Raw genomic sequence first — 23,625 nt, 5'->3', positions numbered from 1 at the left:
GCCCACAGCCCCAGCACAAGGAGGGTACAGCAGCACTGGAGTCTCTGCATAGTTTATTTCCTCGACTCTCAGTAACAAAAACAAACAAACAAACAAGGTTTTTTTCCTCCCCTCCCAAACCACCTACCCACCCCCCCAGCCCCGCCTCGGCTCAAACGTCGTAGTTGGGGTTCTTGCGTAGGATAACAAAACCCTCCAGGATGGGTGTCACAGGCACGTGCTCCTCCGTGGCCAGCTCTGCCCGCTCTCCATGCGCCAGCAGCACCGGCGTCGTGTGAGTCTGGAAGCCGGTGATGGTTTTGGGTTTGCCCGCCTGGCCCACCACATCCACAGCCTGCGAGAGAAGAGCGAGGTAAATGCTGGGGACACGCAGGGATGCCGGAGCACCCCATCCCCGGCTCTGGCTGCCCCTTACCTGTCCTACCCGAACCGACACGGGCAGAGGTCGCAGCTCCTCGTCGAAGGTGACCAGCATGCGGGGCTGCATGGCAGCAACGAGGCCGTAGAGAACGTAGTGGGACTTGCCCAGGATAACTGGAGGGGAGATAGAAGTAAAGGGGCTGAGCAACGCCCACCCCGTGGGGCAGAGGAGTGCTGGGGGTGGGGGGCGAGCCCACAGTACTCACTGTTGCGCACATCCAGGAAGGACACGAGGACCGTCAGCAGCCCGGCCACGGCCACCTGGCTCATGAGCTGGCGATCGCTGTGGTATGGGCACAGGGTGAGCGTCCCCTTGCCCAGGTGGGTCAGGCCCTGGTGTGGCAGAGAAAGCATGTGAGAGAACGGTGGGGTAATATCTGGGACCCCCAGCCCTGGCTGGCAGGAGGGTGACACCCCCGGGACACCACTCCCCTTCCCACACCCAGGGCAGGGACCCCAACCTGCCCCCTCCCCACCACGAGCGGCAAGCGCAGGATCATCACCTGGGCTAACCGCACCATGAAGAGGTTGTTGGGGTCCTTGGCGTGGTACTGGGCGAGCTGCCGCAGCATTGCTGCCAGCCGGGCGTTGTTGGTACCTGGGGAAGAGGGGGTGCAGGCAGAGAGTAGGGTACACGGCTCGGGTCTCCCACCTTCCCCCTGCACGAGTCCCAAACCGGGCTGTCCCCCAGGCTTACCACTGCCCACCATGCCCATGGCAAAGATGGAGTTGTAGGAGACCTCGGGGTCAGCGTCATGGGAGAACTTGCTGAGGGTGTCGAGGATGTTGAGCCGGGGGTTGGAGACCGAGATAAGGGCCAGGGCCAGGGGCACAGCACGGCGGAGGGTGGGCTCCCCGTACCGCAGCTGCACGGAGGGGAGGTGGGTGTTAGACCCAGCTTACCAAGGGCAGCGAGGTCTACAGAGATGTGAGGCAAGACCCAGTCTCTATTCCCAGGTTCCTTCCCGGCTCTGTGCTGTCCCCCTGGTGTCACTCACCAGGTGGCCAAACGTGCGCAGGGCCATCTCAGCGCCAATCTCCTCGCCCATGGCAATGAGCGCGATCCCCAACACCGCTACGCCCTGCAGGGACACAGGCACTGAGCGTCAGGCGGGGAGCACCCAGCCCAAAACCCAAGTTCTCACAGCCCCTGCGCCCACCCTGAGCCCAGGGGGACAGTGAGAGCAGGGGATGCTGCTGGGGGCTGTTTTGCTCCAGCTCTGTTCCCACAAGGGCCTTAGGGACCCTCCCAAAGCCGGCTCCTGCCCCAGGGACACAGGTCCCAACCCACATTTCCCCACCTGGTGAGCCCCCATGTCAGCTGAGCTCTCTTTCTTCTCCTTCTCTTTCTTGTCCTTTTTGTCCTTGTCATCCTCTTTCTCCTTGGAGTCGAAGTGCTCACTGCAGATGTGCAGGAGCTGTTGCACCTTCAGGACATTCCCCGAGCCTGGGGGGAGAGCAGAGGGCCAGGATCAGCAGGCAGAGGGCCCAGGACCCGCTCCTGCCTCTCCCACCTTGATCAGCCCAACTCACCCGCATAGGCGCAGATGTCCACCAGTGTGTTGGCGAAGCTGCGGAACGGCTCCGACACCACCTCCAGCGCTGCCAAGATGGCCTCGATCGCCTCTCCCTTCCCTGCCGAGGAAGGCGCAGTGGTTAGAGGACAGCGGTGGAGAGATGTTCCCACCCCGTCCCCCAACCCAGGAGCCACTGGCACTGCCCAGGCTTACCCAAGTGGTTCAAGCCCAGGCCGAGCGGCAGCCACCGGGCATATGTGTCCTTCAGCTCCGTCTCCGATTTCTCCATGATGGTCTGGAGGATGGTTGAGGTGACATCCCCGTTGCAGGAGCCCACCGATATCATCCCGCAGGCCAGGGCGGTCACGCCAGCCACCTGGTGAAGGAGGGAAGGAGACATGTTGTACATGGGGACAGCGCAGAGTGAGCTGGCCCACAGCTCGGGGCCAGGTCTGCACAGTCTGACGGCTGCCCAGCCTGAAAAAGCACTGGGTACCCTTGGTCCCCACTTTGTGTGAAAATTTGGGCTATTGGGAGACCTGATGGCTTCCTACTCTCCCACATCTGCTGCAATCCCACCGTGGGAGCAGCTCAGATGGGGAAAATAGGGTTGTGCTCTTCTGGCACAGCACAGCACCAAGCAGGGACATGTAGCCTTGCTCTTGGAGCCCAAACCGGCTGCAGGACAGCCCCTGTATTCCCAGGAGCTGCTGGGGACCCAGGTGGGGAAGCAGGAACCCCAGGCAAACCCTGCCTCGCTCCCTACCTCCATGCTGGACTTGGAGTCTCCCATCACAGGTAGCAGCAAAGTCAGGACGTCCTCGCGGTTGGAGCCCGCATATGCCAATCCCAGCCTGGGGAAGAGTCCAGGGGAGCGTGAGGGGGGAGCTGCAACCACCCTGCGCAGCATGGGGAGGCTGGGGCTAGGTCCTTACCCAAAAATGGCTCCAATCCTCATGGTGTTGCTGTTGTGGAGGACGTAGTCGGACAGGAGGGCCAGGGCAGGGTCACACTCGTTCCTCACCCCTGAGTTGACGATGCCACAGGCCAGGAGGGCTCCCGACTGCAAGGTAGAAGCACCATCACGCACCAGCCACCAACACACAAAGCTCCTTGCCAGCCAGTGACTAATGTCACCCCACACATTACACCCACTCCCCGGGATGGGCAAGTTGGTATCAAGTGAGCAACGCCACTCTGGATCCAGATGAGCAGTCCAAAGCTCATAGCTCTGTGACAAGGGGACCCCAAAGGTGCCTCAGGCACTCCCCAGGAGCTCCCCACCTTGCTGTGAGCCAGCACAGGTCAAAAACCTGGGACACAGGGTGTCTGATCCCTCTCTGGGCAGGAGCTGAGCTGCACAGTGGATCAAGGCAAGGTTAACCATTCCCCGAGCCGGCCGCACACCCAGCCCGCAGCAGGGCTGCCCCATGCAGCCGTAGAGCCCGTGCTGGGATCGGTGCCACGGACCTTGATATAATCCTCCGAGGAGTACAGGTACTTGTCAATCTGCGTGAGCCCCCCGTCCACATCCCACAGCAGTATCGTGCCCAGTGAGGCTGCAGCACTCAGCATCCCTGCAGTTCCAGGGGAAAAGAGCCCACGTCAGCCCTGAATTGATGTGCCCGGCCTGGGGCAGGTGGTGGCCAGGGACATGGGGCAGCCCAGCGGCAGCTGTGCCCTGCAGGCCCCCAAAAGGGACAGGGTAGTGACCCCAAGCCTAGGGGCACCTCCAGCCCCTGCCCAGCTGGCTCCCTCACCGTGGTCCTTGTTCTTGTACAACCATTTATTGCCATCGTCCGTCAGCAGCTTGTCCTGTCCGAACGCAGCATTCACAAAGCCGTTCACGAAGGAGGAGGCCAAATTCATCCGGGCTGAGTCCACTTGGGAACCACTACCCCCGAACCCTGGGAAATGACGTTGGGGTCAGCCGGGCAGCAAGAGAAGCCCTGCCAGCCCTCCACCGCACAGCTGTCCCACGCCACGGGGGGACGAGGACCTGTCCCACCACCAGCAGGAAGGAGGAGCCCAAATCCATGGCAGGCAGCTGGGTCTGCTCCACGCCATGTCAGAGACCGCAGGCAGGCCGTCTGCCTACCTCGGGATACACAGCCGACTGCACCAGCCCAGAGATGCCTTGCAGCCCCAGGAGCTCCCCAAAGGAGAAACGACAGAGGCCACAACAAGAGCCCTTACGGTTATTTTCCAGGTGGGTTTTGTAAATATCGTCCGGCACTTTGGGCTCCATGATGTCCAGCTGCAGAGACAAGGGAGAAGGGGGTTACCTCCCAGGCAGCACACCCCAGGGCAGCTGCCCTACAAGGGCAACCTCTCCAGGAGGTCCCTGGCCAAGCTCACAGGGATGAAGGATCTCTTCCCAGGTCTTGCCACAGAGCCCGGCAGCCAGGGCAGCCACAGCTGGAGGCAGCCCAGGGCTCTTTTCCCAGCCGGGACACTCACCTCTCTGGCCAAGGCCAGAAAGTTGCTGTTGAGCTGGACGTTGGACATGATCTCAGTCAGGTCCTCATACTCTTCCACATCCTCGTTCAGCTCCAGGAAGACCCCGTGGCGGCCCAGCATAAAGGCCATCTGCTTCTGGACAACCCTGTGCAGAGGGAAGAGGTTTCACAAGTGCCCAGACCCCAGCCAGCCCCAGAACAAACACACGCTCACCAAACGGTGAGCCAGCCCGCCCTGCTATAGAAGCACAAAAGAGCAGCCCAGAGATGGTCCGCTCTTGCCCACCTTGATTTCAGGGACAGGTGTCTCAGTCCAAACCCCCCGACACGTCCGGTGGTGGCAGGATCCAACCCAACTCTGCCCAGATGGGGAGCCATGCCCCACCACGATGGGCGAAGGCCCCAGAGGGTGGGGAACGAGTCTCTGCTTACACATCTTTGCAGGAAGTGAAGATGTCCTCCACCAGCTCCACGTCATTGAGCATCAGAGCCAGGCGCAGGGCTTCAGGGTAGCGGCTGAACTTGCGGAAGATGCCCAGGGCGCAGCGCAGAAGAGCTGAGTTCTCGGGCTCTGGGACGTAGCTTACGCAGCTTTGAGGAGGAGACAGGCATGAGGGTAACAACCACGTCGGGCAACCTCAGCCCACCAGGGACCAGGCCCCCTCCAGTGCCTGAGACTGCTGAGGTCCCTCACCTGGTCAGGTAGAGGCACACTTTGGAGTAGGCGTTGTCATCGATGTACTTCTCCAGCATGTCCATCTGCTCGATCTCCATGAGCAGGTCACAGGCCTCGTGCTCTGCGTTGTGGGCCATGTTGTAGGGGACGATCTCCTTGACCAGGGTGAGGAGCGTGTCCCTCTGAGCCTTGTCAGCCTCATCGATCTCCTGCCACTCCTTGGCCACCTCCCCTGCCAGGTGCCTGCCGGGACAAAGGGACATTACTGCCACAGAAACCAGCTTCACCCAGCCCCAAGGACAGGGAGCAGCTGCTACCAGTTAGCCGGGGCTGTGTATTGTTTACAGGGGCTCCACATTCCTGCGAGAGCTTTTGGGGGACAAGCCCAGAGGAGAAATAGGGTTAAGAGCAGAGATTATAGAGGCCACAGCAGCAAGATCTCTGCAGCTAGCAAATCACTGTGGAGAGAGGACGAGGTGACACATGTGCAGACATGACAGGGGCAGCTGAGCACAAGCTCAGCAAAAGTCGGGATACCTCCCAGGCAGGCAAGAGTCGAAGGGCTCAGGGAAATCCCCCTGAGCCCTTGTCCTTCCCCAAGCCCTGCTCCCACCCAGGCTTACCTGACGTATTCATGCCCCCAAGACGCCAGCTCCTCCTGGGAGCCCACCAGCCGGTACTTCAGACACTCGCGCTCCCCGCTCATGGTCATGGCCAGCACAGAAATGATGTCTGCCGCAAAACGCTGGGGAAAGAGCGCGGAGGTCCAGATGCATGCCGGGCACAGGGAAGCGGCGGCAGCCAGGGACACAACACCCTCCCTGCGCCCACAAGCCATCACAGGCGGCAAAGGCGCGGCCCTGGCAAGTTATAATCCACCAAAGCAAGTCACAGAGGCTGACGTTAGACCACGGGGTCCAGAGGGCTCTGCGATCACTCACCCCAGCACCATCCCCCCAGCCACGTGGGACAGTGAGGCCAAGAGCCTTTACCTTGTTCTCTCCTGGAGCCATGTTCTCATAGATCTCCTTCAGCTTGCCGTAATGCGGCCGTAGGAACTTGAGGGGTTTGGGAACAGAGGTCATGGAGGTGGTGGAAGAGCGGATCTGCCTCCGCAGCTCCTCCAGGGCCGGGCGGTAGAGGGACGTATCTTTTTCCTGCAGAGGGAAGCTGCCTGTCAGGGAGCAGGGGGGCTGGTTCCTGCACCACCACCCCGCCAGCCCTCCCCAAACACAGCCGTGGCTCTGAGCAGAGGGAGGCAGAGGTCCCTTGGGCACAGGTCAGACAGGCGGCAAGGCTGGGGGACAGACCGCAGCGGACAAGAAGGGGGCCTGCTCAAGGTGAAACCCCCCCACCTCCACTGCACAAGGAACAACCGGAAGCGAGGGACAGAGGGACTCAAGTCCTGGCCAGGGCTCCTGGCTCCGCAGCTCCTTGCTGAGGGGGATGGCACAGACTTACCCCCAGGCGCTCCACCAGCATCTCCAGCTCATCCTGCAGCTGCTTGTCCTCCTCAGACTGCCGAAATGCACAGGAGAAAGCAGAGTTAAGGGTGCCCAGCACAGACACCCCCGGTGTGACAGGGGTGGGGGTGTCACCCCAAGCCGCAAGGGGATGAGGACGCAGTGACACCCCCCTCCAGGGCACCATCCTGCCCCAGTGCTGCTGGGGGGGTGGGGGGTGGGGGGGTGTCAATGCTCCCATAACTGTGGATACTCCCCCGAAGAGACCACCCCTTCCCAGGGGGTGAGGAGCGCCTCCCCCGTTACCCTGTGCTGTATGGAAACACCCCCATGGAGAGGGGCACGGCAGGGCACGGCCCCACGGGGGGGCACCCCCAGTGAGAGCAGCCCCTCTACCCAGAGGCAGCCCCCCACAGCCCGTGGGGACCCCCAGAGCCAAGGCCACCCCCGTGCCGGGCAAAGAGGGGACCCCTCCACAGTCCCCGCTGTCACACGTGCCCGATTACATCACGGCTCCCCTCACCCCACTCCAGCGCCATCAGACCCCAGAGCCCCCTGCCCCACCGCGCACACACACCCCCCAGGGCAGGGAGCCTTCAGCTGCGTCACGCGGGCACCCCCAAGACGTCACGGTCCCCCTCCGGAGGGAGCTCTCGCCTCAGTGACGTCACGGTCCCCCTCCGGAGGGAGCTCTCGCCTCAGTGACGTCACGGCCCCCCTCGGAGGCAACCCCCTCGCGCCAGTGACGTCACGCGCCCCCGCCGGAGGGAGCCCCGGCGACGCCACAGGCGCCCCCGCAGGGATGCCGGCCGCCCGCGTGACGTGAGATGACGTCCCGCCCCGCCGGTGACGCGGGCCCTGCCTGGCCGTGACTCAGCTGCGGCCCGCGGCGCGGCGGCGCTCACCAGCTCCTGCTCCTTCTCGGGCCCCACGGGCGGCTCCCGGCGGTCCCGGCCCCAGAGCGGCGTGGGCTTCTCGTCGCCGCCCGACCCGGGGCCGCCCTGCACCCGGCTCTGCCCGCCGCCGCCGCCCGCATCCATCGCCGCTCCGCCGCGCTCCCGCCGCTCTGCGCCTGCGCGCCGCACGTGCCCGCTGCCAATCGCCGCCCGGCGGCGCCGTGACGACGCCGCCGCGCGCCGGGGGCGGGGCGAGGGGCGGGGCGGCCCCACGTGTCGCGGCGCTACGCAGCGCCGAGCACCGGCACCGGCAGCGACGGGAGCGGGGGGGGGGGACGGGGGGGAACGGCCCGTCCCGGGGCCCCGGCACTGCCGGGGAGCGCTGGCAGCCGGGGACGGGGTTGGGGACCCGGAGCAACGCCGCCCGGGCACGGGGCACCGGTGCCATCCGAGCCGGGCAAGTGAGGCGTCGTTGTCCGGGGCTGGCAGGCTCGACGGGGCCCCGAGACGCCACGGAGAGCCGTGGGCACCCCTGTGCCCCTCCACCCGTGCTGGCACACGCCTCCTGCGCACACGTGCCACTCTGTGCCCCCGGCCCCGCAGTTCAGGCAGGTGGCACTGCCTCGCCCAGCCACACCGAGCACACCGGGGGGCACCTTCCCCCGCTCCGGGGCAGCCCCCCGGGCTGCGCTCGCTGGGGAACCCCCGGGCAGCGGGTGCGGTGCCAAGCGTCTCCCCACCGACGTTTTTCGAGGCGCCACTGCCACGCACACCCGGGCACCCACACGGCTGCTGTGTGCCCTGCACCCCAGAGGGTAGGGGGGACCCTACCCGGGTACCTGCACCCGTACACCCCCGCACACCGCTGCCCCCCTGGCAGCACCCCGGGCACCGGGCAGGTGACCTGCAGTGACACCCTGTCCCGGACAGGTGGTCGCACAGGGTTGGGAGGTGTCGGGGTGGGGTGTGAGGCTGTGCGCGCAGCCAGGGCCTCCCCCTCGCTCCCCACCGCGGCGGTGACCGCGGCTGTGCACGCCTGTGTGCGTGCGACTGTGCCATGCCGCGCGCGGCAGCATGGGCCTGTGGGTGACCTTGGGGTGCCTCGGGGTACCGGGGTGGGAGCGTCGGTCAGCGTGTGTGTGCATCCACCTGGGCGTGCGCTGGTGCGTTGGGGTGTGTGCCCGGGTACCGGAGCAGGGTGTGCTGCTGCGGCTGTGCACTGTTACCACCCCGCTGCCGGTGCCGGTACCCGGTGCTGTGTGGTGCCAGTGTGCCTCCCCGGGTGCTGAAGCCCAGTGCCGGTACGTGTGTCAGTGTGCCCGGGTGCGAGCCCGGGTGCTGCTCCCCGTGCCGGTGCCGGTGCCGGTGCCGGTGCGCCTCCCTCACTGGCGAGGGTGCAGGTGCCGGTGCGGCTCCCCTTGTGGGTGCCGGTGGCCGTGCGGGTGCCGGTGCCGGTGCAGGTGCGGGTGCAGCTCCCGTGCGGGTGCCGGTGCGGGGCTCCTCCCGCGCGCACGGGGGTCACCTTGGCGGCGGGGCCGGGCCGGGTGGAGCGGAGCGGAGCGAAGCGGTGCGACCGGGCTGGGCACCGGTGCCCCCGCTCCAGCCACCCCCCGAGGCGCCGGCCCCAGCCGCCCCCGCCCCGTGCCTGCGGGCCGCGCCCAGCCGGTACCAGCCCCCGCGGCTCCATCCCTCCGGCGCGGCCACATCCCTGCCCAGCCCCGGTCCCGGTCCCGGCGGCGGCGCGGCGCCCGGTGCGGGCCATGGCGGCGGAGGCAGGCGGCGCTGCGGCGGCGGCGGGGGCCCGGCGCGGCCCGGGCGGGGAGCGGAGCTAGGCGGGAGGCGGCCCGGGATGGCCAGGATGAACGTGGCCCTCCAGGAGCTCGGACACGCCGTGAGTGCCCGGGGCAGCGGCGCGGGCCGGGCCGGGGATGGCGGCGGGGCAGGGCGGGGGCAAAGGGCGGGGAGTGGGGCAGGAGGAGGGAGGACAGGGGGCACCGGCGAGGGGGGCAGAGGGGACGGCGAGGGGGACAGGAGGGGGCCGGGGCAGAGGAGAGCCCGGGGGCTGGAGGGCTCAAAGAGCTGGAAGGGCTGGGGGGGCTGCGGGACCCTGCTGGAGGAAGGGATGGAGGGGCTGGGGGAGCCCGGGGGCGAGAGCCTGGGGGATGCAGGGGGCTGCGTGGGGCCGGGGCTGGGGGAACTGTGTGGCTGAAGGGTCCCCGTCCCCCATGGCAGGGGGGAAAAGGGGAGGAAAGGCCCCCCCCAAACCCCTGCCTGGGGTCGGACAGAAGGAACTGGGGCTGTTTGAAGATGGCCCCACAGACCCTGCTCCGCCAAGGCATGAAGCCCACCTGGGGTACAGTGATGCTGCTGGTAGGGTGCCCCCCAAGACAGCACCCCTGGAGGGAGCAGGGGGCCTTGTCCCCACAGGTCTCGGTCCCACGGAGGGGGCAGGAGGAGCCCCAGAACCAGGTCCTGCTCCTGCCTCGAGGGTGCCAGGAGGTGCCGGGGAGGGGGTGCTGCCGGCTGGTGCCCAGGAGGATGAGGACCACCCGGGAGGGGAGAGGAGCATGTTGGGGGAGCTGGGATGGTGGGGGTGCCCAGCTGGCCGAGCTCCCACAAGATGCTGAGCCGTCCCTCCTAACACCAGCAGCTCCCAGGAACCCGCCCCGGCGGGGGGCTCCTGCCAACTGTCAATCCCAGCCTCGCGCCCTCCCGCTGCGGCAGCTCTTGGCGAAGCCCCCTCCCTGTCCCGGCAGTGTGGCAGTGGGCACAGCTGGGCACGGGGCACTTGCTCTGCTTCACCCCCTGCCCATCATCCTTCCCGCCCCGGCTCCTTCCTGGCCCCCGACACCAGCCCTGCAGGCAGCCCCAGGGCATCCACCTTAGTCTGCAGCACAGATGGGAGGGCGAACCGCAACCCACCCGGGCGTTAACTCTGAAGCCTAAGGATGGCTCACGACCAGCAGCATTGCTGATTCTCTTCCACCAAAGCCTCCAGCTTTTTCTTCCAGCTCATCCTCCCCTCCAAAGCTGCTGGCTCTGCTCCACCACCTCCCTGTTGGCTGAGTCCTCGGCAGCCCTCAGGGCTGGGTTGGTGCAAGCAGCCCCTTGCCGGGCTCCCACATGGCCGGGAGTGAGGGGGTCCTGCCCTGCCGGCTGACACCTCCCGTAGTGCCCGCTCTCCCCCCGCATGCTCTGCCTGCACGGGCTTGGCCCTGCACCCCGGGCACCCCCAGGGCCAGGATGGGGCGAGAGGTGCTTCCAGATGTTTCGGACTGGTGCACATCTGCATGGAAAGTTCCAGGCGGGGGAGGAGGGGCGAGGCAGCAGCACTAAGCAACGGTTGCCTGGCAATGGGGACCATGTCTCCGTAGCGATGTGGCACCTGTCGGCAGGGCTGATGCCACGGCTGCCATGGCGACGCGGAGGGATGCTCCAGCACGAGCCCCCGAGCCCCCCATCAGCAGCTCTCCCCGTGCTCCCTGGGGCTACCTGGGGCTGGGGACAGCCTCTGGGGGAGGTCCAGGCGCACCGAGGGGCGTCAGGGGCTGCCCCGTCCCCCCCGTGCACCCACTGAGCAGGCACCGGCCCTCGCCGTAAGAGCCGGAGGGGATGGCGGGGCGGGGGGCAGCCACCCCCACGCCCCCATCCCAGCCCGCTCCCTCCCTCGGCAGATGCCTGACTACAAGCGTGCCACGCTGCAGGACGACGAGGGGCCGGAGCCAGCAGGGGACGGCAGCGCCTCTCCTGACAGCGTGGAGGTGAGGTCTGCCCCGGCCCCTCCATCCTTCCCCTCTCCATCCTCCCTGGCCCCCCTCCTCGCCCTCCGCTGGAGCCTGCCCGCAGCCGGGTGGGCAGCAGGAGGAGGGCCGGCAGCCAAGCCAGCCCTGGCTGTGCCCAGGGATGTGCTGGGAGGCAGCCAAAATGCGGCAGAGAGTGTGCCCAGGCCATCGTCCTTCCTTGCGGCTCGGGAGGGCAAACCAGCACCCACTGCTGGCTTGCTGGGGCTGGTGCCCTGGGCACCCCTGGAGGGATGCCCCGATCCCCACCTTGTCATGCAGCTGAGCCAGGCACCAGGGAGCGGTAGGGGAGGGAAAGGGGACCAACGAGGTTCGGTCCCCCCGCGGTGCAATGGCAGGTCCTGCTCCTGCCCAGGTGGGGTTCCAGAAGGGGCCGGGGCCGCTGCTGAGCCGCCTGGCCTCGCGCAGCCAGCTGGAGCTGGTGCTCTGTGCCGTCGCCGTCTCCCTGGCCCTGCTGCTCGGCGTTGCTGTCGTCGCCCTGGCCATCCAGTACCGCAGAGGTAGGGAGGGTCCCCACGGCCCCGCCGGGGTGGCAGTGGCATCCCCCCACCCAGGGGAGGGGACACAGCAGGACGGGGAGGGACGGGTCAGCCTGGGGCTCCTGCTCCGGGTGCTCTGCCCGCCCCGGGGTGCAGGCAGGGCTTGGCCCCGCTCCGTGCTTCAGTTTCCCCCGGCACATGCGCACAGCTCCGGGCATGCCTTCCCTGCCAGATCCCTCTCACAGCATGTGCCTGACGGACGCCTGCGTCCGGGTGGCCAGCAAGATCCTGGAGGCCCTGGATGTGGAGACGGACCCGTGCCAGGACTTCTACCAGTACTCGTGCGGGGGCTGGATCAAGAGGAACCCGCTGCCCAACGGGCGCTCCAAGTGGAGCACCTTCAACAGCATCTGGGACCAGAACCAGGCCATCATGAAGCATCTCCTAGGTGGGCACCGGGGGAGTCACAGCCACCGGGGGGTGACCTCTGGGCACAGGCAGGCAGAGCCCCAGCGTCCCTGGGGCTGACCCGCAGCCTCCCGCAGAGAATGCCACCTTCAACTCCAGCAGCGAGGCGGAGCGGAAGACGCAGCGGTACTACCTGTCCTGCCTCAAGGAGCAGAGGATAGAGGAGCTGGGCTCCCAGCCCCTCATGGAGCTCATTGACAAGGTGGGCGGCCATCCACACGTGAACTGAGCTGTCGAGGCTCAGCCCAGCGCATCTCCCGCTCAGCTCTTTGTGTAACCAAGGAGGGGGCAGCCCTCAGGGACAGACCCTATCCCTCCTTGAGGCGCTGGGTCCGTCTGCCAGCAGATCGGGGGATGGAACGTCACCGGCTCCTGGAACCAGACAAGCTTCATGGAGGTCCTCAAGATGGTGTCAGGCACGTACCGGGCTACCCCCTTCTTCACGGTGTACGTGGGTGCAGACTCGAAGAGCTCCAACAGCAACATCATCCAGGTTGGCACCTTGGCACCGAGGGGTGGCGGGCACCGGGGGGGCACCGGCAGGCACCGGGTTGCGCATGCTGCCCCTCTCTCCTCCCAGGTAGACCAGTCGGGGCTTTTCCTCCCATCCCGGGATTACTACCTGAACAAGACCGCCAACGAGAGGGTGAGGCTGGGCGCCGGGCACCCTGACGGCAGCAATCAGGGGAAACCCGCAGCAATGGGGTGCGAGCACTGCTGGGGCGCACCAGGCACCCGCACCCTGCCCATCGAGGTGGCACAGTGCCCAGGCACGGTGCCCAGGCAGTGGGTCTGAACCCCCCGGGGAGGTGGGACGAGCTGCAGCCGGGGCTGAGCTGGGGCTCGGGGTCCCACCAGGTCCTGGCAGCGTACCTGGACTACATGGTGGAGCTGGGCACGCTGCTGGGGGGGGGCCCAGAGCCCACCCGCCTCCAGATGCAGCAAGTGCTGGACTTCGAAACCCAGCTGGCCAACATCACAGTGCCCCAGGCTGAGCGGCGGGACGACGAGAAGATCTACCACAAGATGAGCATTGCCGAGCTGCAGGTGGGCACGGCATGGCACAGCCTGGGGAAACCCTCTGGGCATGCAAGGCGGGGTTGTCCAATGGGGCACCAAGGGGTCCATGCCCGCTGCTGCCCCCCTCCCAGGACACCCTGGGCAGCCCCATCCGTTGCGGGACATGCACTGGGTGCTGGAGTGAGGTGCTCATCCCCCCGGTCATTAGGATTTGGGGCAAGCTGCCATCCCGCATGGGCAGTCCTGGTGTCCCCTCCTTGTCCTGCAGCATTGAGAGCAGCAGGGAGCCACGGGAAGGGTTTGGGGCAGAGAAGGGATTTGGGGTGTTGAGGGACATTGGGACTTGACCTTCCCAGGGAGCACAGCCCCTGCCCCAGGGGATCCTCCCATGACGGGCAGGATGGGGCAGAGCCGTGCCAAGCACCCAGGTGCCCCGTCCCCATGTTCCCCCCCAGGCCCTGGCCCCCGCCATCGACTGGCTGGATTACCTGTCCTACGCCCTGGCCCCGCTGGAGCTGGCCGACACGGAGCCCGTGGTGGTGTATGGGGACACCTACCTCCAGCAGGTCTCCGACCTCATCAACAGCACCGACAGGAGGTGAGGCACCCGTGAACCGCCGCCATGCCCCATTTGGGGTTTCCCCCATGGTGGGGTAACATTTTGGGCTCGCCGGTGGCTGGGGCATCCCCTGTGGACCGTGCCCGTGCCGAGCCATGGCATCTCTCTGCCCCTGCAGCATCCTGAACAACTACCTGATCTGGAACCTGGTGCAGAAGACGGCCTCCAGCCTGGACCAGCGGTTTGAGACAGCCCAGGAGAGGCTGCTGGAGACACTCTACGGCACCAGGAAGGTAACAGGGGGGACCCGGGACCAGCCCCCTCTGCCCCCAGCCTGGAAGTAGCCAGGACAACCCCTGCCCTTGGGATGCCCTTGGAATGCTGAGCCCCGGATGCTGCAGAGGGAAGCCAGGGACCATCTTTTGGGATGGGGGTTTAGCTGCTGAGCATCTCCCCCCTGGGGAGGGGGCAGAGCCGGGCTAGGGGCAGGGAGGGGAGCAGGGGAGGGGGCTGGGGTCTCACGGGCCCCTGTCTTGCTCCCACAGTCCTGCACGCCCCGCTGGCAAACCTGCATCTCCAACACGGACGACACGCTGGGCTTCGCCCTGGGCTCCCTCTTCGTCAAAGCCACCTTCGACCGGGACAGCAAGGCCATCGTGAGGATGCTTCTGCCCCCGCCCCTCCCCATCACCGTCTGCGGGACCCCCCCATTTCCCCACCAAACCCCAGGGCTGGAAGGCAGGGAGGAGGGAAACGGGACCCCCAGCCCCAGGGAGGTCGCATCCTGCCCATCCTGTCCCTGCCCGAAGGGCTGCAGGGGGCAGGGGGGCTGCGGGGGCAGGGGGGCTTCATTCCCTCCCCTCCCCAGGCTGAGGAGATGATCAGTGAGATCCGGGCGGCCTTCGAGGTGTCCCTGGACCAGCTGGACTGGATGGACGAGAAGACCAGGCAGGCTGCAAAGGAGAAGGTGACCTCGGGGAGGGCAGTGGGTGGGAGACATCTCCCTCCCGGGAAGCCCCCCCACCCCATCTTACCGCTGGGGCCTCTCCCCACGCAGGCGGACGCCATCTATGACATGATCGGCTTCCCTGACTTCATCCTGGACAACAAGGAGCTGGACGACGTCTATGATGGGGTAGGGGGGCACCCAGCTTGCGGGGAGGGGGTCTGGTCCCTGCTCACGCCAAGCCCTGGCCCCATGGTGGGGCGATGTCCCTATTTGGGGGACCCATTTAGGATGGGGCATTACGCGGAGCCACCCCGGTACCGAGTGCATCCCAGACAGGGTGGGGGGAACAGCCCCCGGTGGACCCCTCCTCATCTCTCCTCTTCCTCACCAGTACGAGGTCTCGGAGGACTCCTTCTTCCAGAACATGCTCAACTTCTACAACTTCTCCGCCAAAGTGATGGCTGACCAGCTCCGGAAACCCCCCAACCGTGACCAGTAAGGGGGAGGGCCTGTGGGGGGGTGGAGGATGTGACACCAGCACGGTGTCACAGCACTGTCGCCGGCACAGCCTGGGTGGCACTGGTTCACTGGGGGGAAGGTTCCCCCCATGGGGTGGCACAGCATTGTAGGTCACCCATGGTGGCTCTGGCTTGTCCCTGGGACAGGGTCCCTTGGTCACGGGGCGGGGGGCGGCGGTGCCAGCCCCGAGCAGGGCAGCACAGGGGACCCACGGTGGGAGATGGCACAGGAGGGTGCCGGGGCAGGGGGGAGAGGGGACACATCCCTGCCTGTCCCCTGTGCCACCTCCCTGCCCCAGGTGGAGCATGACCCCGCAGACCGTCAACGCCTACTACCTGCCCACCAAGAACGGGATCGTCTTCCCCGCCGGCATCCTGCAGGCTCCCTTCTACGCCCGCAACCACCCCAAGTGAGCCTGGCACGGGGATGGGGGGCATCTCCTGGGTTGGGGGGGAGGCACAGGCTGGATCAGGGCCAGCACCCCACAGAGGCCCCAGCAGCCACAAAGCAAAGCCCTGGGGGGTGAAGGTCCCTCAAGGCTTTACATCCCGCAGCCAAGACAGCCTGCAAAGTCCCCGTGGGGCCACCGGTGTCCCGAACAGGACTCATTCCCAGCTGGGTGCCAACCGGAGCAGAGTCTCGCTGGGTGCCCCGGACACAGACAGGGTGCCTGGGCTGTGGAGGGGGTGCCCAGGCTGGGGGCAGGCTGTGACGGCATCGTCCCCCCGGCACTTACCTGTCTGTCTCCCGCGGCCCCGCAGAGCCCTCAATTTCGGTGGCATCGGCGTGGTGATGGGGCACGAGCTGACCCACGCATTTGACGACCAAGGTGAGCGCCCACAAGCAGTGCCGGCCTCGACCCCCATCACCTTCCTGCGCCCCCCCCGGCCCCCCTCCCGCCCCCTGCCCTCGGCGTGGGAAGGTGGTGCCGTGGGTGCGCGGGGGTCCCGCTTTGCCATCCATTGCATCATGCGTGCTCGTGCCCCCCGGCCGCCCCCCCTTCTATCATCCTGTCTCCCCAGGTGGCACCCGCCGATACCTCCCCCCGGCTTCTCTGTGCAGCTTTCGCTCCATCCGCTTGGTGAGGACACGGTGTCTGCAGCCCTGGCCCCCTCCTCATCCTCCTCCCCGCGGGGCGCGGGATGGGTCCCTCTCACATCCACTCTGCTTTGCGCCTTCACCGCAGCCCTGGAGCTGAGATGGGGTCAATGGGGGAATTTGGTGTGACAAATCCGGCTTGGGACAGCAGGGATGCACTGGGGGATGGCTGGGGACCCAAGCGCACGGCTGAGCCCCAGCCGGAGCCTGCCTGGAGCAGGGGCTGGGGGGCACCATCTCCCCTGGGCATGGACCCAAGGCACCAGGTCCCCCGGTGTCCCCTGGGGCTGTCCCCACTGCACCTCACCCTGCCCTGTTTCGGGACCCCCTGCAGCGGGGGCTCTGCAGGGGGCCGGCATCCCCCGGTCCCACCCCACCCCACGGCTTCGTCTCGCAGGGCGGGAGTATGACAAGGAGGGCAACCTGCGGCCATGGTGGCAGAACTCCTCCCTGGAGGCTTTCAAGAACCGGACAGCGTGCATGATGGAGCAGTACGGCCGCTACACCGTCCACCGCGAGAAGGTCAATGGCCGGCAGACGCTGGGCGAGAACATCGCCGATAACGGCGGGCTCAAGGCAGCCTACAACGTGAGTGCCGCCATCCCGAGGGGACGCGGACCCCATGGCTGTCTGTCCATCCCTGGGGCTTCAGGGTGCCTCTCCCACAGGCGTACAAGTCCTGGCTGCAGAAGAACGGGGAGGAGAAGCACCTGCCAGCCCTGGGGCTCACCAACCACCAGCTCTTCTTCGTGGGCTTCGCACAGGTAGGGTAGAGCGGGATGGTGGGTCCCCCATCCCTCCCCAGCCCCTCGGAGCCACTCCACAGCCCCCGACCCTGCCTGGGGGGCTCTGTCCCCTGTCCCTGAGGCTGCTCCCACTCTGGCAGGTGTGGTGCTCCGTCCGGACGCCCGAGAGCTCCCACGAAGGGCTGGTGACCGACCCCCACAGCCCTGACAAGTACCGCGTCATCGGCACGCTCAGCAACTCCCGGGACTTTGTCGAACATTTCCGCTGCCCCCTGGGCTCCCCCATGAACCCCGGCAAGCACTGTGAGGTGTGGTAGGGACGGGGAGGGTGCTGGGGACAGAGGGGACGATGCTCTGCTGTGCCCTCCCCCCAGCCCTCACCGGCTGCCGGAGCTGGCCCATGGGCAGAGAGCGGGGCCACCCCCCGGGTCACCCTCCGTTGCAGTCCCCCCCCCCCTGTGCACACACCACACGCCGCCTCGCCCCACCTCTGCCCCCCTCCCCAGCACACACAGCCCCACACTGGGCACCTGCCGCAGCCCCCATCCACAGCCTGGGGCCGGACACAGCCAGCAGAGAAGCCGTAGCACCCCCAGAAACACAGCTCTGCCCCCCAACCCTGACATGCTAGAGAAGGACACAGCTCAGCGCTCCCAGCGCCGTGTCCCCCCCGGGCGGGCAGGTCAGAGGGGTCCCAGGGAGAGCACAAGAGCAGAGCCCCCCCTGCTCCTGCCCCCCAACCTGCCGGAGATGGAGGCTGGGGGCCACCCGGGTCCGCTCTTCCCTTGCCCCCTCCCGATCCGGCTTGGCTTCCCCATCCACCTCTGCTGGGACCAGCGGGCGGCAGCGGGGACTCTGGTGCCTTCAGCTGTGGGTGGCTGTCGCTGAATTTATTTAATGATTAAAAGCAGTTTCCACTTACTCCGGCGCCTCCGGGTCCTTCGCGGTGTCGGGGCAGGGGGAGAGGTGGGATCTGGAGTGGGGGGTGACTCAAAAGCCGGGGTACGTGTGGGAGATGAGACATCCCGAGGGACGGGAGCCGGAGATGAGAAGTCTTGAGGGGCGGAGGGAGGGGAGCAGACGTGCAGGGAAGGAGAACGGCGGCCGCAGGGCTGACCCTCAGCCCTGGCACCCCAGGCAGGGCCAGAGGGGACGGGTCACCCCTCAGCCACAGGCATGGGGGGGCCGCGCTGCCGGCTGGCACCAAGCGGGGTGGCTGGGGGACACTGAGGGCGGCTCTGGGCGAGGCTGGGGCGAGGGGAAGGCAGAAGCCGGGCTGGGACAGCCCCACGGCCCCGTCCCAGCCCCAGCGGGGTGCGGTCCCCCCGCTGGAAAGGCCAGCCGAGGGGTCCCGTTGCCTCCCAGGTGGGGGTGACACCACGGGTGACCCCATCCTGCCCTGGAACCAGGCCGTGGCCGAGCCGCCTCGGCAGAGCGCCTGGGGCCTGCCCTGGCCGGCACCTTGCCCCGCACCGCGCCCCCAGCCCCATACTGGGGTCCCCCCTTACACCCCCGCCTCTGCAGTGGGACCCCGCCAGCCCGCGGGGGCCGGAGGCCACGGGGGGGGGGCTCGCAAAGGCCGCCGGGAGTTGTAGTTGTGTCGGTGGCAGGCGCAAGGCCCGACGGGAGCTGTAGTTCGGCGCGAGGGACGCCGGGGGCTGTAGTTCCGGGCACGGCTCGCTCCGCCGCCGCGCCGCGGGAGCCGCACTCCATTTCCCAGCAGGCAGCGCGGCGGGGCCAGGGTCCGGGCCTGGGAGCCTCCGGCCTCGGGGGGCACGGGGGGCAGCGGGGCCGGGCCGGCGTGAGCGGCAGCGGCGGGGCCGGGCCGGGCCGGGCCTGGGGGGCTGGGTTCGGGCCAGATCGGGGGTGCTGGGCCCGAACTGGGGGTGCCGGGCGCGGACTGGGGGTGCGGGGCCTAGGTGGAACCCTGGGTGCAGGGCCCGGGCTGGGTCACGGGTGCTGGGCCTCGGCCCGATCCTGGGTGCAGGGCAAGACGGGCGCCTCTGGACCCAGGCTGGGCAAGGGGTGCTGGGTCAGGCCAGGGCTGCCGGGCACCTGTGGGTGCTGGAGCTGAACTGCCCCCAGCCGGGGCCACGGGCAGGCTTGGCCCTAGGGCAGCAGCACCCTGGGGATGGGGGCAGTGGGACGTCCCTGCCCTGGGGACAGGGGCGCTGGGACATCCCTGCCCCTGGGCCGACACGGTCCTGTCCCCCAGCCAACTCGCTCACCTTGCAGGCGTGCCGCCTGAGCCTGGCACCATGGACGCACCGCCCATCACACCTGGGGAGCTGCTGTGTCTGGGCTCCAGCCTCGCCTTCTCCGGCCTCTTCTACTACCTGTACAGGAAGAAAGCCAGAGTCGTGGCACGCATACAGGTAGCCCTGTCCCTCAGATGCTCTCTCCTGCCCACTGTGCCTTCCCCGCTGCCCTGCACTGCCCGGCCCAGAGCCTTTGATTTGGGTGCACCTCACTGATGACTGCAGCCTGCTGCATCCTCTACCAATGTCATGATGCGCAGGACCAAGCACGTCACATCCTGCCAAAGCTCCCCACAAAGCCATGCATGACCCCCCCTCTGCCTGCCAGCCCATCTGCCCCTGCCCGTGTTCACGCTCACTCCCTGCTCTTCCAGGAGGCCCCAAAGCTCCAGGTTGACGACAATTTACCAGCACTGGTGTCTGCGGCTGATGGGAGGTGCCTGCCTTACGTTGCACTAGAAGGTAAGGAGACCCTGTGGCCCCACACCAGGGACAGGGCCGGGCTCTTCTCCTTCAGCCATGATGCATCCCTTGGTCCTTAGGCATAGTGCTGCCAGCCAAGGCTGCGCTGACCAGCCATTACCATGAGGGGCTGCAGGGCGTGATCCAGAAACTGCTTCTGAAAGAGCATCGGCTGATCTGGAACAGCTTGGCCCGGAGCTGGTGAGCGATGGGAGGGGACAGCAGGGGTGGGCTTGCACCGGTGAGTCCGGACCCCCATCCTCCAGGGCCACTTGAGAGGCAGAAAGTGGTTCGGTTAAAGGTTCTAGTCCCTACTCTCAGCTCAGCCCAGGAGCTCAGAGTTCCTCCGTGCTGGCCACATCCCAGCGCTGCACTCTCCACTTGCAGGAGCGAGAGCGAGCAGGTGCTCTCGGAGCAGGTCTACACTGTCCCCTTCTTGCTGGCCTCGCCGGACACCGAGGCGGTGACACAAGTGAGCGTGGAGAGCCCGCTCCAAGCCATCTGCTTGCCACTGGAGACGGTGTACGAGCGGTTCCAGCAACCAGCCCATGGCTTCCGTGACCTGCTGGGCCAGTACTTGAGCGGGGAGAAGCCCAAGGGCATCCTGGAGACGGAGGAGATGCTGCGGGTGGGGGCCGGGCTGACAGGCATCGGGGAGCTGGCCCTGCACCCCGACGGCTCCCTGCACCTCCAGCCGCCGGCCCGGGGGGCGAGTATTTCCTGTGCCTGGGGGACTGGCAGACGGTGCTGGCGGAGCTGGAGTCGGCCAGCGGGCTCTGGAAGGGGGCGGCCGTGCTGTGCGCCGCGGCAGGCCTAGCCGTCCTCCTGCACGCCCTGTGCCGTGCCTACCGCCGCGCCCGCCTCAAGCGGCAGCGTGAGGACAAGGAGCCGGACGACGAGGAAGCCGGGGACGGGGGGCTCGAGGACTCCTGCGTGATTTGCCTGACGCGGCCCCGCGAGTGCGTCCTCTTGGGCTGCGGCCACATCTGCTGCTGCTTCCGCTGCTTCCAGGCCTTGCCTTCCCGCCTCTGCCCCATCTGCCGGGGGCCCATTGACCGTGTGGTGCCCCTCTACCAGGCCTGAGAGCACCTGGCAGGGGGGGTCCCAGGGAGAGGCAGCGTGAACCAAGCCAAGCCTGGAGCCTGCAGAAATCTCAGCTGTCCCCTCGTGTGCAGCTGAGCGATTCCTGTTGGGAGGGAAGGGCCCTGGTGTGCCCCCTCATCTGTTTTTTTTTTGGGGGGGGGGGGCAGGGTGGAGTTATAGACTCCTCATCCTCCCTTTGTCTGCCAGAGGGACACACACACACCCCCCCCGAACATGAAGGCTTGGGGGAACCGTACTCAGTGCCTGAGGCGAGGGGCCGAGTCCCGTGCCCCACGCCGGGGCGTTCCTCTGGCTGCTGGCTGTTTGACCCGTGCCCCTTTCCCAGCCCTGACCCCCCCAAAGCCACGTGGGACTTTTCCCTTGTTTGGCTTTTCCAGCACGTGGCTTTGTCCGTGGGGAGGACGGCAGGGGCAAGACCAGGGCTGGTGGGACACAGAGGGCACAGTGGGGTGACAGAGACCCCTGAGCCACTGCAGTGGCACACCTTGGTGCCATCATTGTCCTCCTCCCCCCCCCCCACCAAATCTGTGTGCCTACAGCCACTGCCCAGACCGTGCGGGGGCCCCTGGGGGCTGGTGGGGATGAAGTATGCCCCTTCGCTAGCTGCTCTGCCACCCGGGGAGGGGGACAGCGTCCCTCCGTCCCTCTCTGCAGGGTCCCCGCTCTCCTCCTGGAGCGAGAGGACAGCCCTGGGGCGTCCCGGTGCCCGTGCCACCGGCCCCCGCCGCACCCAGCTTTCCTGCCCACCTCCCGGCCAGGAGCGGGTGCGGGAGCGGCTTGCGGTGGTGTGTGGAGTGATAAAGCCAAGGAGCCGAGCTCGGCCTCACCTCTCTTGGAAGGCGTCTCTTCTTGTGCCGTTGAGCTGGGGGGGGGGGCGCTGGGGGGGTGCACTGAGAGCCAAGGCTCTCCCCCGGGGGGGTGGGGGGGGTGGGGGGGGCAGGTGCCACCGACTCCCTCCCCACCCAGCAACCCAGCCCAGGTGCACACTCACCGGTGGTGGGCAGGGGACCCCCGGCTGGGGTGCACCTCCTCAGGATACAGCCCCCGAAAAGGGGGGAACAGGACTGTTGCCAAGGCGATTGTGCTCCTCTGGTCTCCATGGCAACTGCTCCCCTGGACCGCTCCCCATCAGTGCCTGGCTGCAGTTGCCCAGGCAACCCACAGGCTCTCCTGGCTCCTGCGGCTTTGGGGGACCCAGGATTTGGGACGGGGGCAGCGCTGGCAGGCCTCTGGCAGCCAGACAACAGCGTTTGGGGGGTGGGGGGGATGATCTGCCCCTCCCCAGGGCAGCAGTCCCCCTTGCTACCAGTTTGGGGCTGGGAGCTTGCTTGGGGCAAAGGTGTCCCTGTGGTGTTGCCCCCAGGGCCCACAACCAACCATGATGCCCCAGAGCACCCAGCGAAACCTCCTGGGACCCATGTGCGTTTTTGGGGTGGGGGTGGGGTTTCCCCTCCTCTTCCCCCCCTCCATCTTTCAGCCCAGCCTCTTCCCCGCATCAGCACGGTGGCTGCCATGCTGCAGAGTGAGCAGTGGGGCCTGGGTCCCCCCCGGAGCCGGGCATCCCCCCCGCAGCAGGAGGGATTTCGGGAAGGAGATAAATACCAGATGGGAGAGGGCCGGGCTGCCAGGAACACACTCCCTGCATGCCAAGAGCTGCTGGCGCGAGTGGGTGCGTGGGCCGGGGAGGGCGGGGGGGTGCCTGTGCTCCCAAAGACTGCTCGCCTCGTTCCCCCGGGGCCCGGCAGCCAGCTGGGGACAGGGACAGCTAGATAGGGACCCGCAGCCGCCCGCTCCCCTCTGTCCCCACAGGGGACACATGCTGGAGGAACATAGGGGGGGTGCCACCCCGTGCTGGGGCACAGACCTACCCTATATCCCCCACCTTGGGTCTCTGCCACCCCTGGGAGGCCACCAGCCCCACGGTGGCCTGGACACACAGACCCCGCTGAGCAGCCCTGCCTGGCACCGCTCCGGGCAGCAGTGTGACTCAACTGCTCAGCTCAGCGCCAGCCAAAGCCTCGCTGTGCCAAACCACCCGGCACAAGGGCTGCCTGGCCGTGCCGCAGCGCCTGCGCCCCCGGCCGAACCCGCCGTCCCTCCCTGAGATTTTTGGTCCAGAGCAGGACAGCGGGGAGCTCACAGTGCCCAGGCTGAGCTGTGCCCAGCCCCTTTCCGCTGCCACACAGGGCTCAAGAGGGACCCAGGCGTCCTGCCAGCTGCCACCCCCCCCCACCCCAGGGTCTCTGTGGGTGCCAGCCTGTGCCCGTGGCCCCCACCCGCACCCCCAGGGCTGCCAGCCTGCTCCTGCCTGCCTCCCCGTCTGTTGTCATGGTAACCAGAGATGTGGTGATGGACGAGTATGGAGCCTCACACCCCAGCAGGGCTGTTCACCCCACCCCCCCTGGGGTCAGCCTCCCCCGCCCCCGGGTCTGGGCAGGGGACCCTCCGTGAAGCCCCTGCCCCAGGCAGCGTGCTGGGGGTGCCCCATCTGCTCGGATGCAGCCATGGCATCGCTGGGACCGCGGCCATGCCCCAGGCAGCTCGTGTGAGGGATGGGGACAGTGCCATCTCCCTTCCACCTGCCCCGACTCGCAATCAGAGCCCCCTCGGGAGCACCCTCTTCCTGAAGCCAGGCCGTGCGCTGAGACAGACAAACACGTCTCACTAGTGACAACCTGCTGGCCGGCCCCAGCTCTCCTGCGAAGGCTTGAGCCCTTCCTCCCTGGGAAAGG

At 67.3% G+C, this 23,625-nt stretch overlaps 3 protein-coding genes across 6 annotated transcripts; 2 read left to right on the top strand and 1 right to left on the bottom strand.

Moving 5' to 3' along the window:
- Nucleotides 1–36: 36 nt before the first annotated feature.
- On the bottom strand, nucleotides 37–7,590 carry PSMD2 (proteasome 26S subunit ubiquitin receptor, non-ATPase 2). Its single transcript, XM_076341241.1, has 21 exons — nucleotides 7,441–7,590; nucleotides 6,534–6,590; nucleotides 6,065–6,229; nucleotides 5,696–5,817; nucleotides 5,091–5,315; nucleotides 4,829–4,987; nucleotides 4,398–4,542; nucleotides 4,134–4,194; nucleotides 3,698–3,844; nucleotides 3,408–3,514; nucleotides 2,873–3,000; nucleotides 2,704–2,791; nucleotides 2,151–2,313; nucleotides 1,954–2,055; nucleotides 1,722–1,867; nucleotides 1,419–1,502; nucleotides 1,118–1,286; nucleotides 924–1,018; nucleotides 627–753; nucleotides 416–534; nucleotides 37–334 (listed from the first exon to the last, which is right to left on the bottom strand). The coding sequence occupies exons 1-21, from the start codon at nucleotides 7,573–7,575 to the stop codon at nucleotides 152–154; spliced, it is 2,727 nt and encodes a 908-aa protein (XP_076197356.1). The 5' UTR covers nucleotides 7,576–7,590; the 3' UTR covers nucleotides 37–151.
- A 1,657-nt stretch (nucleotides 7,591–9,247) lies between these two features.
- On the top strand, nucleotides 9,248–17,990 carry ECE2 (endothelin converting enzyme 2). Of its 4 annotated transcripts, none has more exons than XM_076341243.1 (19): nucleotides 9,248–9,322; nucleotides 11,106–11,192; nucleotides 11,587–11,731; nucleotides 11,943–12,158; nucleotides 12,256–12,380; nucleotides 12,525–12,671; nucleotides 12,759–12,824; nucleotides 13,037–13,225; nucleotides 13,654–13,796; nucleotides 13,936–14,050; nucleotides 14,303–14,413; nucleotides 14,626–14,724; nucleotides 14,815–14,892; nucleotides 15,098–15,201; nucleotides 15,524–15,634; nucleotides 15,987–16,054; nucleotides 16,721–16,911; nucleotides 16,992–17,087; nucleotides 17,210–17,990. In XM_076341243.1, the coding sequence occupies exons 1-19, from the start codon at nucleotides 9,281–9,283 to the stop codon at nucleotides 17,384–17,386; spliced, it is 2,310 nt and encodes a 769-aa protein (XP_076197358.1). In that variant the 5' UTR covers nucleotides 9,248–9,280; the 3' UTR covers nucleotides 17,387–17,990. The 4 variants fall into 4 exon arrangements, with proteins under 4 accessions (XP_076197358.1, XP_076197357.1, XP_076197361.1 ...); XM_076341242.1 differs by having other exon boundaries at nucleotides 12,522–12,671; XM_076341244.1 differs by lacking the exon at nucleotides 9,248–9,322 and adding an exon at nucleotides 10,961–11,027 and having other exon boundaries at nucleotides 12,522–12,671.
- Nucleotides 17,991–18,843: 853 nt separating this feature from the next.
- Nucleotides 18,844–21,731, top strand: LOC143161861 (mitochondrial ubiquitin ligase activator of nfkb 1-A-like). The gene is given in 6 exon segments (XM_076341247.1): nucleotides 18,844–18,870; nucleotides 19,305–19,444; nucleotides 19,702–19,789; nucleotides 19,870–19,990; nucleotides 20,177–20,493; nucleotides 20,496–21,731. Coding segments are annotated over 5 exon segments (1,020 nt in total). The 5' UTR covers nucleotides 18,844–18,870; nucleotides 19,305–19,327; the 3' UTR covers nucleotides 20,873–21,731.
- The last annotated feature ends 1,894 nt before the right edge of the window (nucleotides 21,732–23,625 follow it).

This window comes from Aptenodytes patagonicus, chromosome 6 (genome assembly GCF_965638725.1).
Source record: "Aptenodytes patagonicus chromosome 6, bAptPat1.pri.cur, whole genome shotgun sequence".
NCBI classification, from domain to species: domain Eukaryota; kingdom Metazoa; phylum Chordata; class Aves; order Sphenisciformes; family Spheniscidae; genus Aptenodytes; species Aptenodytes patagonicus.
Note: the sequence above shows the minus strand (reverse complement) of the source record. Positions and strands in the feature narration are given on the sequence as shown.